Raw genomic sequence first — 16,262 nt, 5'->3', positions numbered from 1 at the left:
AAAGGACTATCAGGGTTACTAGTCTTATTGCCCATTCTGTCTATTCATTCAGTTATCCCAAGTCCAGGTCAAGGAAGACTTATGAAAAGGGCACATAAGAGACAAAAAAAAAAAAAAAAACCCACAGAACAAGGCTCAGGGAATCACGTGGGCAATGCAGCATCTTGCTAAAGCCCTAAATAGGTGTTCATGTGTCTCATCAGGTACCTCACTTCCCCCAAATGGAATTCCTAATTTAACCAGAATCAGATGTCATGGACACAAAATTATGACTTACCTAAGAAGACCGTAGGCAGGCACTAACTGGTTCTTTATGGTGTGACTTTTTGTCTTTCTCGGGAGTCGTGGAGCACCTCCAAGGTGCATCCTTATGAGAAGTGGAGCTTTGGTTCTGGAGTTTCAGAGCTAAGGTTCAGCTTTCAGAATCTGATAGTGGTCTTATCTCACTGAGGCCTCCAAAATGTTAATCTCACAGAGGTAAAAAGAAATACCAAACACGAATTTTGACCAAATTAAAGCAGGCTTTTTATTGTGTATACTGGAAAGCCAGCCAGCAGCTGTCTCATCCAATACAGAATTCAGGAGAAGAGAAGGAAGTCAATTTTTCACTCCTCTTTTATAAAGCAAAACCACAAAACACCTGGAAGCATGGTTGCTGAAATGGAATGAAATAGTTAGGAAAATAGGGGCGTAGAACTTGAGAAAAGAACATTTCTAAGAACAAGGGTTTATGATTAGCTGCTAGGTCAAAGTCGGTCAAACATGTAGGTTGTTTTCCAGGAAACAGAAATTTAAATTTTACAGTAAACAGAAATCTAACTGAACAATGGCTCCTGGTTACAAAATGGAGTTGGGCTAGTTTCTCACTTGTAAAAGCCCCCAAGGCTGCAAAAATGGATTTTCCTGTATCCTTGTGACATTTCTGGTACTTGAAAATTATTATATAGTTTTAATGCCTAACTAACTGACAAAATAAGGCTTCATATTGATTGAGATTTTCTTGGAAAAAGAAAATCTGAAGTGGGCAGAAAAAGAACTATTTTTATCTCTATTTTGTTGATAAGGATGAGATCCAGAATGGGAAAAGGACTTTTCCAAGGTTAGACAACTGTTAACTTCAAGGCAGTACAATACTATGATTGGCTCTTGGAATTTTAGTTCTTAACCAAAACTTCTTTGTTTCAGCACACCTCACAAAATGGTTAAAATGCTTCTCAAAATCCAGACTCAATTTGCATTGCTAAGGTATGTTCTGCTGTTTTGATATAGGTAGGAAGGGCAGCTTAGACTGTTGGACTTGTATCTTCATCAGGGGTCTTAAGAAGAATGCGTCTACCATTTTGTATCCATTTAAAAAGATTTAGAAGTAATGATTGTCATGTTGATAAAAAACTCACTACTGGCACTTAGTTATTAGGGACAAGAGGTGTTGCAAAAATCTTAGTGGATATTACATTCATATTTAGTGAAGAATTCCTAAAATCAGTATTTTTATTAAGTGTCTTAATGAACATAATTTATGAGATCTGGTTTTAATAAGGTAAATAAAGAGCTTAGATTCATTTTTCATTTATATGTTGTATATTTTTCTGTGATATAATAACTCGATTTTTTGTGCGTCTCCAAAATAAATCCGGTAAAAAATAAATTTTGTCAGAAATGTATAAACTGTATGCCTTTTGAGAAAAGAAATTATATAATTTTACTTTGACTTCATAATATCATCTCCAAATTGATTGCTGAAGGAAATTCTTTGTACAGCTGTAAAAAATTGACCCTTGTTCTTCTTTAATTTGATGATTTTGATGGATGACAAACACAGGCTTTACTGATTACATATTAAATATTATTCTGAAAAAATAATGAGTTTTATAACATCTTGTTTTACTTCTAAAGAACCTAGATTTGTTGTAAAGTAATTGGTGAGGAAAACTTTATTGTGTTGCTGGGTCCACTGTATGGCAAGAAAGATTTTAAAATGATAATACTTCAGTTGGTAACTCACAAAGTCAGTTTCTCTTTTTTACATTTTAGAAAACATGTAAGCCTTCCTATCAGGATTCATTTCAGCCTCTATCACAGCTACTATATATTTAAGCTTCCATTTCGTCTGCTGCACTTTCTCCCTGAACTTCCCAATGTCAACTCTTTTGTAATGGAATAAAACTATTAAGCTACATATTTAACTTCATAAAGTTAAACACATTTCATAGAAAAAAAAGATATGAATCAGTGGTTTTATAGTTGGTTAAGAAGAAAAAGGAGAACTTTCAAATTGATGTTATTGGTGTGAATTATTTTTAAAAGTATACTGCTGGTGGGTTCATTTAAATTAACTTTGTAAGGGATCAGCATTGTACTGATGGTGAAAATAAGCTAAAGAGCTGTTCTCCAAGCTGCAGCAAAGCATCAGATGTAAAGGCTATAAAGGGATGAGTGGTCATTTCAGAGGATTTCATGAAAGTGAAACTTGAAATCAGTTCATTGTCTGTACAGGATGGTTATCAGGTTCTCAGTGGGTGACAAATTATCAAGTATCTTATTAATTTCTTAGATCCAATTTTTTTACAACTAGTTTTTTTTACAAGTTTTTAGATTTCTTTAATGATAATAGCTTTGGAATTACTTTTAAAAGCTATCATTGTGGAAAAACTAATCTATTTCAAATACATCAAGATTTTCTAGGAAGATTAAAAAGTAAAATTAAAACAAAATAAAAAATATGTGATTATGATATGTAACTCCCAGTGGTTGTGGCTCAGGTGCCAAACTATGTGTTTCATATTGCTTTTGATGAATTTTCTTTTGTATGGCTTAATAAATAAGGTCATTCTAGAATTTATGTGAAGTCATTTAACTGGGTTATATTAAAGTGCTCTCAGAAATTTAATACCTTTTGTCTAAATAAAAATACAATAATTATATTGTTAAACATAAGCAAGTCTACTTGCTGTAGACAAAAAGGGAGAGATAGTTTATAACTGACCTCTTCTGTGCCACAGTGGAAAGATGATGCATGAATATTTCTTTGAATCATAAATGTAGCTTAGATTTATTACAACTTTAATGGCTATTACTAGACTAAGGCTTATATCTTACAAAGCACAATATTTCAGTTATAGGGAAAGTTAATGAGAAGGATTTGGTTTTAAAATATGTTGGCTAGCTTTCTTTAGTTATGACAAAATTATCAGAGAGATAGTTAAAGGGAGGAATTATTTTTCTCTTGGCTTATGGTTTCAGAGCTTTCAATCCATAGTCCTTGCTTCAGTGGGAAGGTAAGAACATTATGATGGCAAGAACATATGAAAGCAGACTGAGAAGAACTGGTGACCAGGCATGGTCACCATTCAAAGTCATTTTCCCACAGATAAATTTTCCCTTGATAGACAAAATCTCCTAAAGCTTCCCCTGTTTCCCCCAAAACAAATAGAAACAAAACTTTCAATATGTGAACCTGAAAAAAATCCAACACTGCTTCCTGATAAAAGTCAGGGAGATTAGAGATGCAAGGAACATACCAAAACATAATAAAAGCAATTTATACCAAGTTGATAGTTAACATCAAATTAAACAGAGAGAAACTTAAAGCAATTCTACTAAAATCAGGAGCAAGACAAGGCTGTACACTTCATATATATATATTCAACATAGTACTTGAAGTTCTAGTTAGAGCAATAAGACAACTAATAGAAATGAAGGTGATTCAGATTGGAAAGGAAGAAGTCAAAGTATGGCTAATTACAGATGATATAATAGTATTCATAAGTAACCCCAACAATTCTACCAGGGAACTCCTACAACTGCTAAACACATTTAGGAAAGTAGCTGGATACAAAATAAAAAAAATCCAGTAACCCTCCTCTATAAAAATGAAAAATGGGTCTTTGGGGCCACAAAATCCCACAGCTCAGCCTGTTTGGGCTCTGGGGACCTGGAATTGAGTGCACCCAGGCCGGTGGGAGGTCCCCTCCTTCATTTGACTGCCCAGAGCAAGGTAGGCCTTTGTCCGAGAGCTGCTTGGCCTGCAAGGGGACCTGAAAATCTGCAGGAGGATCCATCGTTCTTTGGGGTGAGTGAGGAGTGAGTGCCCGAACCGCGGCAGCTGCCCGGTGAGGGACCACCGACTCTCCACAACTCCCCCTGCCACCAGCACACTTCCTGCTCTTCCTGCAGGGGTTATTCTCCCCGGATACTGCCTCTCTCTCCCTGTCCCTTCCCAGCTTGCACCCAGAATCCTCCCCCCCTCCCCCTGCCTCATCCTCCCGTCTTTGGGGCCACAAAATCCCACAGCTCAGCCTGTTTGGGCTCTGGGGACCTGGAATTGAGTGCACCCAGGCCGGTGGGAGGTCCCCTCCTTCAATTGACTGCCCGGAGCAAGGTAGGCCTTTGTCTGAGAGCTGCTTGGCCTGCAAGGGGACCTGAAAGTCTGCAGGAGGATCCATCGTTCTTTGGGGTGAGTGAGGAGTGAGTGCCCGAACCTCGGCAGCTGCCCGGTGAGGGACCACCGACTCTCCACAACTCCCCCTGCCACCAGCACACTTCCTGCTCTTCCTGCAGGGGTTATTCTCCCCGGATACCGCCTCTCTCTCCCTGTCCCTTCCCAGCTTGCACCCAGAATCCTCCCCCCCTCCCCCTTCCTCATCCTCCCGTCTTTGGGGCCACAAAATCCCACAGCTCAGCCTGTTTGGGCTCTGGGGACCTGGAATTGAGTGCTCCCAGGCCGGTGGGAGGTCCCCTCCTTCATTTGACTGCCCGGAGCAAGGTAGGCCTTTGTCTGAGAGCTGCTTGGCCTGCAAGGGGACCTCACAGTCTGCAGAAGGATCCATCATTCTTTGGGGTGAGTGAGGAGTGAGTGCCCGAACCGCGGCAGCTGCCCGGTGAGGGACCACCGACTCTCCACAACTCCCCCTGCCACCAGCACACTTCCTGCTCTTCCTGCAGGGGTTATTCTCCCCGGATACTGCCTCTCTCTTCCTGTCCCTTCCCAGCTTGCACCCAGAATCCTCCCCCCCTCCCCCTGCCTCATCCTCCCGTCTTTGGGGCCACAAAATCCCACAGCTCAGCCTGTTTGGGCTCTGGGGACCTGGAATTGAGTGCACCCAGGCCGGTGGGAGGTCCCCTCCTTCATTTGACTGCCCGGAGCAAGGTAGGCCTTTGTCTGAGAGCTGCTTGGCCTGCAAGGGGACCTGACAGTCTGCAGGAGGATCCATCATTCTTTGGGGAGGATCCATCATTCTTTGGGGACACCAAACACCTCCGCTCCTCCTTTTGAAGGAAGAGATGGGCAGGCGCCAATGCAGGAGCTCCTCCAACAACATGAAAGGCAACATGACATCACCACAAGCCAGACATCCCGAAACAACAAGAATTGAACACCCTACCCCAGAAGATATAGAAGAAACCGACATTAAACAGTACTTTATAAAAATAATAGAGGACCTTAAACAGGAGGTAAAAAACTGCCATAAAGAAATGGAGATGACAAACAAAAAGGTAGACGAAATAAATAAATCTCTCAAAGATACCCAAGAAAAACAAGAAAAACAAGAAAAAGCAATCAAACAGGTAAGGGAAACAGTACAAGACCTGATAAATGAAATGGAGGTATTGAAGAAAACACAATCTGAGGGACGACTGGAAATGGAAACTCTGAGTAAACGAACAGAAACTTCAGAGACAAGTATTTCCAACCGAATACAAGAGATGGAAGAAAGAATCTCGGACTCTGAAGATACTATAGAAGAAATAAACTCACAGATTAAAGAACTAAACAAATCTAACAAATTCTTAACACAAAACATTCAGGAAATCTGGGACACCATGAAAAGACCAAACCTAAGAATAATTGGGGTAGAAGAAGGAGAAGAATTACAACTCAAAGGCCCAGAAAACATATTCAACAAAATTATAGAAGAAAACTTCCCCAACCTAAAGAAGGATGTTCCTATGAAGGTACAAGAAGCCTACAGAACACCAAATAGACTGGATCAAAAGAAAGCATCCCCACGCCATATAATAATCAAAACACAAAACATACAGAATAAAGAACAGATATTAAGAGCTGCAAAGGAAAAAGGTCAAGTAACATATAAAGGGAAACCTATCAGAATTACACCTGATTTCTCAATGGAAACCATGAAAGCCAGAAGAGCTTGGATAGATGTGCTACAGACACTTAGGGAACATGGATGCAAGCCTAGACTATTATACCCAGCAAAGCTTGCATTCACCATTGATGGAGAAAACAAGATATTCCAGGACAAAAACAGATTTAAACAATACGCAGCCACAAATCCAGCCTTGCAGAAAGTAATAGAAGGAAAATCACAAACCAAGGAGTCCAACAACGCCGACAATAACTCAGGCATCTAGCGACCCTTCACCAGCACAACTAGAAGAAGGGAAACACACAAACTCTACTACTAAAAATGACTGAAGTTAACAACCACTGGTCATTAATATCACTTAATATCAATGGACTCAATTCACCTATAAAAAGGCACAGGCTAAGAGACTGGATACGAAAACAGAATCCAACATTTTGCTGTTTACAAGAAACACACCTCAACCACAAAGACAGGCACCTACTCAGAGTAAAGGGTTGGGAAAAGGTTTATCAAGCAAATGGCCCTAAGAAACAAGCGGGTGTGGCCATACTAATTTCCAACAAAGTTGACTTCAAACTAAAATCAATCAGAAGAGATGGAAAGGGACACTTTATACTCATAACAGGAAAAATCCTTCAGAATGAAGTCTCAATCCTGAATATCTATGCCCCTAATATAAAAGCTCCCACTTATGTAAAAGAAACACTTCTAGAACTCAAGGCAGCCATCAAACCACACACACTAATAGTTGGAGACTTCAACACTCCTCTCTCACCAATGGACAGGTCAATCAGACAGAAACCTAACAGAGAATTGAAAGACTTAATGGAGGTAATGAACCAAATGGACTTAACAGACATCTATAGAACATTCCACCCAAATAGGAAAGAATATACCTTCTTCTCTGCGGCTCATGGAACCTTTTCGAAAATTGACCATATACTTGGTAACAAAGCAAACTTCCACAGTTACAAAAAAATATTAGTAACCACCTGTGTCTTATCGGATCACCATGGATTAAAATTAGAATTCAACAACAATGCTACCCCCAGAAGGCCCACAAACTCATGGAAACTGAACAGTCAACTACTGACCCACACCTGGGTCAAGGAAGAAATAAAGAAAGAAATTAAAGTCTTTCTTGAATTTAATGAAAACAAAGACACAACATACTCAAACCTATGGGACACAATAAAAGCAGTGCTAAGAGGAAAGTTCATAGCACTAAGTGCCCACTTAAAGAAAACGGAGAAAGCACTCATTGGTGACTTAACAGCACACCTGAAAGCTCTGGAAAAAAAAGAAGCAGACTCACCTAGGAGAAGTAGAAGACTGGAAATAATCAAACTGAGGGCAGAAATCAACAAAATAGAAACACAGAAAACAATCCAAAGAATCAATGAAACAAGAAGCTGGTTCTTGGAGAAAATCAACAAGATTGACAAACCCTTAGCCAATCTAATCAAACGGCAGAGGGAGAACACGCAAATTAACAAGATCAGAAATGAAAAGGGGGACATAACCACAGACACAGAGGAAATTCAGAAAATCATTAGATCTTACTACAAAAGCCTGTATGCCACAAAATTGGAAAATGTAAAAGAAATGGACAGTTTTTTAGATAAATACCATATACCAAAGTTAAACCAGGACCAGGTAAATGCTCTAAATCGTCCTGTTAGTCGCGAAGAATTAGAAACTGTTATCAGAAACCTCCCTACCAAAAAGAGCCCAGGACCAGATGGTTTCAATGCGGAATTCTACCAGAATTTCCAAGAAGACCTAATACCTATACTCCTTAAGGTATTTCATAATATAGAAACACAAGAGTCACTGCCAAATTCCTTCTATGAAGCTACAGTTACCCTGATACCTAAACCACACAAAGACTCAACCAAGAAAGAGAATTACAGGCCAATCTCACTCATGAACATGGACGCAAAAATTCTCAATAAAATACTGGCAAGCTGAATCCAAGAACACATTAGAAAAATTATCCATTACGATCAAGTAGGCTTCATCCCAGAGATGCAGGGCTGGTTCAACATACGAAAATCTATTAATGTAATCCATCATATAAACAAACTGAAGGAAAAAAACCATATGGTCATCTCATTAGATGCTGAAAAAGCATTTGACAAAATTCAGCACCCTTTTATGATAAAGGTCTTGGAGAGATTAGGGATACAAGGGTCATTCCTAAATATAATAAAAGCTATTTACAGCAAACCGACAGCTAACATCAAATTAAACGGAGAGAAACTCAAGGCTATCCCACTAAATTCAGGAACACGACAAGGCTGTCCACTCTCTCCTTATCTCTTCAATATAGTGCTTGAAGTTCTAGCAATAGCAATAAGACAACATAAGGGAATCAAGGGGATCCAATTTGGAAAGGAAGAAGTTAAACTTTCATTATTTGCAGATGATATGATAGTATACATAAGCGACCCCAAAAACTCCACCAAAGAACTCCTACAGCTGATAAACTCCTTCAGTAACGTGGCAGGATACAAGATCAACTCCAAAAAATCAGTCGCCCTCCTATACACAAAGGATAAGGAAGCAGAGAGGGAAATCAGAGAAGTATCACCTTTCACAATAGCCACAAATAGCATAAGATATCTGGGAGTATCGCTAACCAAGGAAGTGAAGGATTTATTTGACAAGAACTTTAAGTCTTTGAAGAAAGAAATTGAAGAGGATACCAGAAAATGGAAGGATCTCCCCTGCTCGTGGATTGGGAGGATCAACATAGTAAAAATGGCAATTCTACCAAAAGCAATCTATAGATTCAATGCAATCCCAATCAAGGTCCCATTAAAATTCTTCACAGAGATTGAGAAGACAATAATCAACTTTATATGGAAAAACAAGAAACCCAGGATAGCCAAAAAAATCTTATACAATAAAGGTACTTCTGGAGGCATTACCATCCCTGACTTCAAACTCTATTACAGAGCTACAGTATTGAAAACGGCTTGGTATTGGCATAAGAACAGAGAAGTTGACCAATGGAATCGTATAGAAGACCCGGATCTTAAACCACAAACCTATGAACACCTGATTTTTGATAAAGGAGCCAAAAGTACACAATGGAAAAAAGAGGGCATCTTCAACAAATGGTGCTGGCATAACTGGATGTCAACCTGTAGAAGAATGAAAGTAGATCCATATCTATCACCATGCACAAAACTCAAGTCCAAATGGATTAAAGACCTCAATATTAATTTGAACACATTGAGATTGATAGAGGAGAAAGTGGGAAGTACTCTACAACAAATGGGCACAGGGAACCGTTTCCTATGCATAACCCCAGCTGCACAGACTTTAAGGGCAACATTGAATAAATGGGACCTCCTGAAGTTGAGCAGCTTCTGTAAAGCAAAGGACATTGTCACTAAGACACAAAGGCAGCCTACTGACTGGGAAAAGATCTTCACCAACCCTGCAACTGACAAAGGTCTGATCTCTAAAATATATAAGGAACTCAAGAGACTAGACGGTAAAATGCCAATTAACCCAATTAAAAAATGGGGCGATGAACTGAACAGAGAATTCTCAACAGAAGAAGTTCGAATGGCCAAAAGACACTTAAGGTCATGCTCAACCTCCCTAGCTATCAGGGAAATGCAAATCAAAACAACTTTGAGATTTCATCTCACACCTGTCAGATTGGCTAAAATCCAAAACACCAATAATAACCTTTGCTGGAGAGGTTGTGGGGTAAGGGGCACACTCATCCATTGCTGGTGGGAATGCAAACTTGTGCAACCACTTTGGAAAGCAGTGTGGCGGTTTCTCAGGAAATTCGGGATCAACCTACCCCAGGACCCAGCAATTCCACTATTGGGAATCTACCCAAGAGATGCCCAATCATACAACAAAAGCATATGCTCATCTATGTTCATAGCAGCATTATTTGTAATAGCCAGATCCTGGAGACAGCCTAGATGCCCTTCAGTGGAAGAATGGATGAAGAAACTGTGGAATATATACATGCTAGAATACTACTCAGCGGTAAAAAACAATGACATCTTGAATTTTGCAGGCAAATGGATGGAAATAGAAAACACTATTCTGAGTGAGGTAACCCAGACCCATAAAGATGAACATGGGATGTACTCACTCATATTCGGTTTCTAGCCATGATTATAGGACATCGAGCCTATAAGTTTGGGATCCTTGAGAAGATAATAAGAAGGTGAACTCCCAAAAAAGATATAGTAATCCTCCTGGATATTGGAAGTAGACACGATCGCCAGGCAAAATTGGGAACTTGAGGGTTGGGCAAGACTGGGCCAAGGGAAGATGGGGAGAGAAAAGTGTGAAGGGGAGAGCGGGGGGAGCTCGGAGGAATGGGGTGCTTGGGATATAGGAAGGGTGGATATGAGAGCAGGGAAGCATATATCTGAATTTAAGGAGCTACCTGAGGGTTGTCAAGAGACTTGACCCTAGAGGGGTTCCCAGGTTTCCAGGGAGACGCCCCCAGTTAGTTCCTTGGGCAGCTGAGGAGAGGGAGCCTGAAAAGGCCAGTTCCTATAGCCATACTGATGAATTTCTTGCATATCACCATAGAACCTCCACCTGACGATAGATGAAGAAAATGACAGAGCCCCACCTTGGAGCACCGGACTGAGCTCCCAAGGTCCTGATGAGGAGCAGAAGGAGAGAGAACATGAGAAAGAAAGTCAGGACCGTGAGGGAACCTCCAGCTGGCGACAGATGGGGAAGGTGACTGAGCCCCACATTGGAGCACTGGACTGAGCTCCCAAGGTCCCGATGAGGAGCAGAAGGAGCGAGAACATGAGGGAGAAAGTCAGGAACGAGAGGGGTGCGTTCACTCATGGAGACGGTGGGACAGAACTAATGGGAGATCACCAACTCCAGTTGGAATGGGACTGATGGATCATGCGACCAAACCCGTCTCTCTGAGTGTGGCCAACAGCGGGGGCTGACTGAGAAGCAAAGGACAATGGCTCTGGGCTCTGATTCTTCTTCATGGACGGGCTCTGTGGGAGCCTTCTCAGCTTGGTCGATCACCTTCCTGGACCTGGGGGGAGTTGGGAGGACCTTGGTCTTAGCATAGAGTGGGGAACCCTGATGGCTCCTTGGCCTTGAGAGGGAGGGAGGGGAGGTATGGGTGGAGGGGAGGGGAGGGAAGGGGGAGAAGGAGGGGAGAGAAAGGGGAGAAGGAGGGGAGGGAGGGGGGAGGAGGAGGGAAGGAGATGGAAATTTTTAAATATAAAAAAAAATAAACCATGAGGAAAAAAAAAAAAAAAAAAAAAAAAAAAAAAGAAAATCCATCCTAAGTAAAAAATAAAAAATGAAAAATGGGCTCGAAAAGAAATTAAGGAAAAAACACCCTTAACAATAACCACAAATGATGGAAAATATTTTGATGAAACCCTAACCAAGACAGTGAAAGACCTGTTTGATAAGAACTTCAAGTTTTAAAGAAGATAGCAGAAGACAGAAAGATCTCCCATGCCCATGGATTGGTAGGATTAATAGTAAAAATGGTAATCTTCCTAAAAGCAATCAACAGATTTCTTATGCCTGGTTCATTCCTGAAGCTGATCACCAAGGTACAACTATCAAAATGTCAAGGTTCAAGAATAAGAACCCCATTTGACTACTCTAATTAACATTCCCAACCCTTCCTAGCTCATTCTAACACAGACCTCCCCTTTTATACCCTTAAAATTGACACCTGCAAAGCTATTTGCTGCAGTTTCTGCCTGATTCTGACCAGCCACCTTGTCTCTTTGTCTTGTTTAATAAAGGATCTTTTTGCATTTGGAAATTGGTGTTTGGGTGTGGTCTGTACCTAATCTGGGGTCCAGAGGGGAGCACCCTGAGGTGCATGGGACCCTTCACTAACTTTGTTTTTTTTTTTTTTTTTTTTGGTTGCTGTGGTTCCACTTCTGGATAACTGTTTCTGTGACTGAAGTATAACAATCAGAATTTGGTTTTCATACTTAAAAGGTCACCCCATGAAAGGCTTGATACTACATTGGGATCCTGAACACCCAGTGTAATTGGCAGCTGACCAATAAAGACTTTCTATTGACTTAAACCTCTGTCAAAGTAGTCTTTTCTGGTGTATACTCCACAACTCTAGTGTTCCAGGCACTAGGGTCTATCTCTCGTCTGTGTATTGAATATTGTCTGCTCCAACAGTATCCACTGATTAGTAATATGTGGCTACAAAACATCCACCTGTTAAGAACTGATTGGTTTAGGGAGTAAACAGACTCTAATACTACTGTGTATGCTAATATGTTAGTTATTTGGGTTGGAGTGGAAATAAAAAGAAAAAGTAAGCAAACATAGTGATTAGTGCCAGGGTTTTAGATAAAAAGCAGAGGAGATAGCAAGAATCATAAGCAAAGGAAAAAATAAGATGAAGATATGGGGGTTTTGGTTAATGCTGAACTACAAAGAAGGATATATATATATATATATATATATATATATATATATATGCAGGTATCATAAACCACGTCAAATTCTGGGTTTTGGAAGCTGTAACAGTAAGTAAAAAGAGAAAGGATGAAGAAAGACTAAAGGAAAAAATAGAAGCTGAAAGGAGAGAAAGAGAGAAAGAGGAAGGAAGGAGAGGGAGAGAGCACAAGAGAGCAAGCAGAAAGTAATAAAAAGCAACCCTGGTTAAAGTGGTTGAACCACCACCATCTCTGTTTGGGTTCTACAAGGTGATCTGAAGACCTCATTGCTTTAAGGGACGAACAGGCTCCCAGGAGATGATGACCCATCTCCAGGTCTCAACAGCGCTGACATTTACCTTCATGTGGTATAGTCTGCCCTGTGTGACTGCTCTTCCTGGAGCCTAGCACAACTTCAAGTTTAGAGAAGTGATTGGAGCCCTTTAGTCACACTTGACCTAAGATGATTGTGAGGTGCTTTGGCTACTCTTGTCTTCATGCCATAGCCTTGAAAAGAAGGAAGAGATTACTTAGCACTTGTTTCTAGATAGATGCTTCTTGAGTGACGGTCATACCTATGCAGTCAGGTAGAAATACCCAAGACCAAGTAAAAACGTGGGGCAGGGGGCAAAAATGGAAGGTAGTGATGCCAGACTTTCATTCTTTTTTTAGAGGCCCAAGTGAGGAGCCACTGCTTTTTAGGGAAATCAACTTTTTCTAACACCTCTTATTCAACTAGGCAAAAGTTTGAGTCAGAAGCAGATCCAAAGCTCACTGTCTAACATGCTAAGTGCAAAACCTAAGACAAGTTCTTTGTCTCATTCTTCTACTGAGCTCATAGTTTTGCTATGAAAATAAGAATTATTATAGCATTCACAACACATAGCACCAGGGAGAGAGAACACTTAACTCTCAGCTCAGTAACTCAGTAACAGTACAGCCTCTCAAATTCTTGCTAAAACATGAGGAACTCAAAAGTGTATCCACTTTCATCTTATGCCGTTAGTTTTAGGCAAATAGAAAAAATTCACTCTATTGGTACTGAAAGACATCCCACATAATTCAGACAATTTAAGAGAACAGGGTGTTCAGACCTGCAGGTAAAAATTAAACCATGATTCACAATTAGAGAATGAAACCTTGTGGAAAGAACATTAACATCTATACAAGAAAATGAGCTATTAACTTTGAAAAATGTCACTATATTTTCAATTCCATTAAAATCTGCAATGAACAAACACATTTATTTCTATGCTATATGTCTTATAGTAAGAAAAGGTAAAAACAAAAGACAAACAAATAAAGAAACACAAATGAATAAAACAGTTGTACAGTTTTACAAACTCTGGGACTCCAGACTGTGACAGCAATGTTGAAATAACTCTCCTAAGAAGAAGTACAGTCTTATCTGTCTGCAACACTTGAAATACTAAGGAAATTACTTATAAAGCAGAAGACAATGCTCTGTGGGGATGTAGCCTGGGAACTGCCACAGGTAGATGGGAAGTACTAATTTCCAATCCTCCTTGAAAATAGAAAGTGATTCTGTTCTGTTCTGTTATCATCCATACGGAATTAAGTTTAATTATACAGTTCTTATCTCCATAATTATCAGGGAATTGGATATTAAAAAAACCCTCATTTAAAGATAGGTGCTGATTATTCTAAATATTCTTTTAAATGACATGAATAACATTGTAAAAGTTCCTATTAATCACCACACTTATTCTTTGTTAGCCCACCTATACTTTGCACATTCATCTCCAAATACTAGAGCAGGACACACACACAAATATTCTTACAAGTACAAAGCCATCTTGCCCAGTCCAGGATTCTGAGTTCCTTGAAATGTTTTTGAATGTCCAGAAGAAGATCAGAGGAAGAGAGCCAAGAAACCTGTGAAATTTGATAATATATAGTCTGAATAATCTCATATAAACGTATCTGTTCCCTCACTACCTGAATCTACAAATATGCTAGTTCATGTGGCAAAGGGATTTGTAGATATGCTTAAGATTATAAACCCTAAGAAGGCACAGTACCCGACGTTATCTAAGTGGATCTAAATTTATTTTGTACAACCATCCTGTCTTTGAAGAACAAAGCAGATTTTGTGGAGAGACGGAGAGCGAACAGTCGTGCGCTGCCCGCCCTCTGGAGCTTCGGTCTCGGCCCGGATCCGCAGTAGGAGCGGCCGCCTCTTCCTCCTCCTTCCTCCGTTTCAGTTTTGTGAGAAACCTCATCAACAAAGGAGATAGCTAGCAACGTTATCAACAAGACAGATCCTCGATCCACAAATTCCCGTGTATTCATTGGGAATCTCAATACTCTTGTGGTCAAGAAGTCTGATGTGGAGGCAATCTTTTCAAAGTATGGCAAAATTGTGGGTCGCTCTGTGCATAACGGCTTTGCCTTTGTCCAATATGCCAATGAAAGAAATGCCCGGGCAGCTGTAGCTGGAGAGGATGGCAGAATGATTGCTGGCCAGGTTTTAGATATTAATCTGGCTGCAGAGCCAAAAGTGAACCGAGGGAAGGCAGGTGTGAAACCATCTGCAGTGGAGATGTACGGTTCCTCATTTGATTTGGACTATGACTTTCAACGGGATTACTATGACAGGATGTACAGTTACCCAGCTCGTGTTCCTCCTCCTCCTCCTCCTCGCCCTCCTCCTCCTCGTCCTCGTCCTCCTCCTCCTCGTCCTCCTCCTCCTCTTGCTCGAGCGGTGGTGCCTTTTAAATGCCAACGTGTTTCTGGAAACACCTCTCAGAGGGGCAAAAGTGGATTCAATTCGAAGAGTGGACAACGGGGCTCTTCTTCCAAACCCGGAAAATTGAAAGGTGATGACCTTCAGGCCATTAAAAAGGAGATGACTCAGATAAAACAAAAAGTGGATTCTCTGCTGGAAAGCCTGGAAAAAACTGAAAAAGAACAAAGCAAGCAAGCCGACTTGTCCTTCTCCTCCCCAGCAGAGATGAAGAATGAGAAGTCGGAGGAGGAGCAGAGCAGCGCCTCTGTGAAGAAAGACGAGACGAACGTCAAGATGGAGTCTGAGGCGTGTGCTGACGACTCTGCCGAGGAGGGCGACCTGCTGGATGGCGACGACAATGAGGATCTAGGGGATGACCAGCTGGAGCTGATCAAGGACGATGAAAAAGAAGCTGAGGAAGGAGAGGATGACAGAGACAGCGTCAATGGGGAGGATGACTCCTAAGCACATAGCGGAATTTAGAGATCTTATCCCCTTATCCATTTTACCTAGGCGCTTGTGAGAGATGGAAGTAACACCAGGTCCTCTCCCCTAGTGTCCTCAGCACATTCTCACTGTTCGCCCTCTCCCTCTCCTGTGCTCATTGATTCATATTTGCCTTGCGCCTAGTTTCATTCTCACTTCCTTTGATGCTCCTTAGTAGTTTTGTTAAGTCTTACCCTGTAAGTTTTGCTTTTAATTTTGATACCTCTTTGACTTAACAATAAAAAGATGTATGGTTTTTGTCAACTGTCTCCAAAATAATCTCTTGTTATACAGGGAGTACAGTACTTCCCATTCATATAATTTCAGTAGTTGCTTCCCTAACTGCAGAGGCATCTCATTTACTTGTGATCCCTGAGAGCAGCTTTGCATTAGAGGTGTGTATTTTCCCTCACGTGAGTGGGACTGTTCAACACAAATGTAACCATGTATTTTTGTGAATGAGAGTTGGCA

The 16,262-nt window shown here is 40.7% G+C and overlaps 1 protein-coding gene across 1 annotated transcript in view; it reads left to right on the top strand.

Moving 5' to 3' along the window:
• LOC119819716 (heterogeneous nuclear ribonucleoprotein C-like) overlaps window positions 1-15,770 on the top strand; it is a 98,081-nt gene extending 82,311 nt beyond the window's left edge. Inside the window, exon 2 of the mRNA XM_042055375.1 lies at window positions 14,808-15,770. Coding sequence (XP_041911309.1) covers window positions 14,808-15,770 — 963 coding nt within the window. The remainder of the gene's footprint in view (window positions 1-14,807) is intronic.
• Window positions 15,771-16,262: the final 492 nt, after the last annotated feature.

The sequence above is a fragment of the Arvicola amphibius genome, chromosome 7 (assembly GCF_903992535.2).
Source record: "Arvicola amphibius chromosome 7, mArvAmp1.2, whole genome shotgun sequence".
In the NCBI taxonomy this organism is placed as follows: domain Eukaryota; kingdom Metazoa; phylum Chordata; class Mammalia; order Rodentia; family Cricetidae; genus Arvicola; species Arvicola amphibius.
Note: the sequence above shows the minus strand (reverse complement) of the source record. Positions and strands in the feature narration are given on the sequence as shown.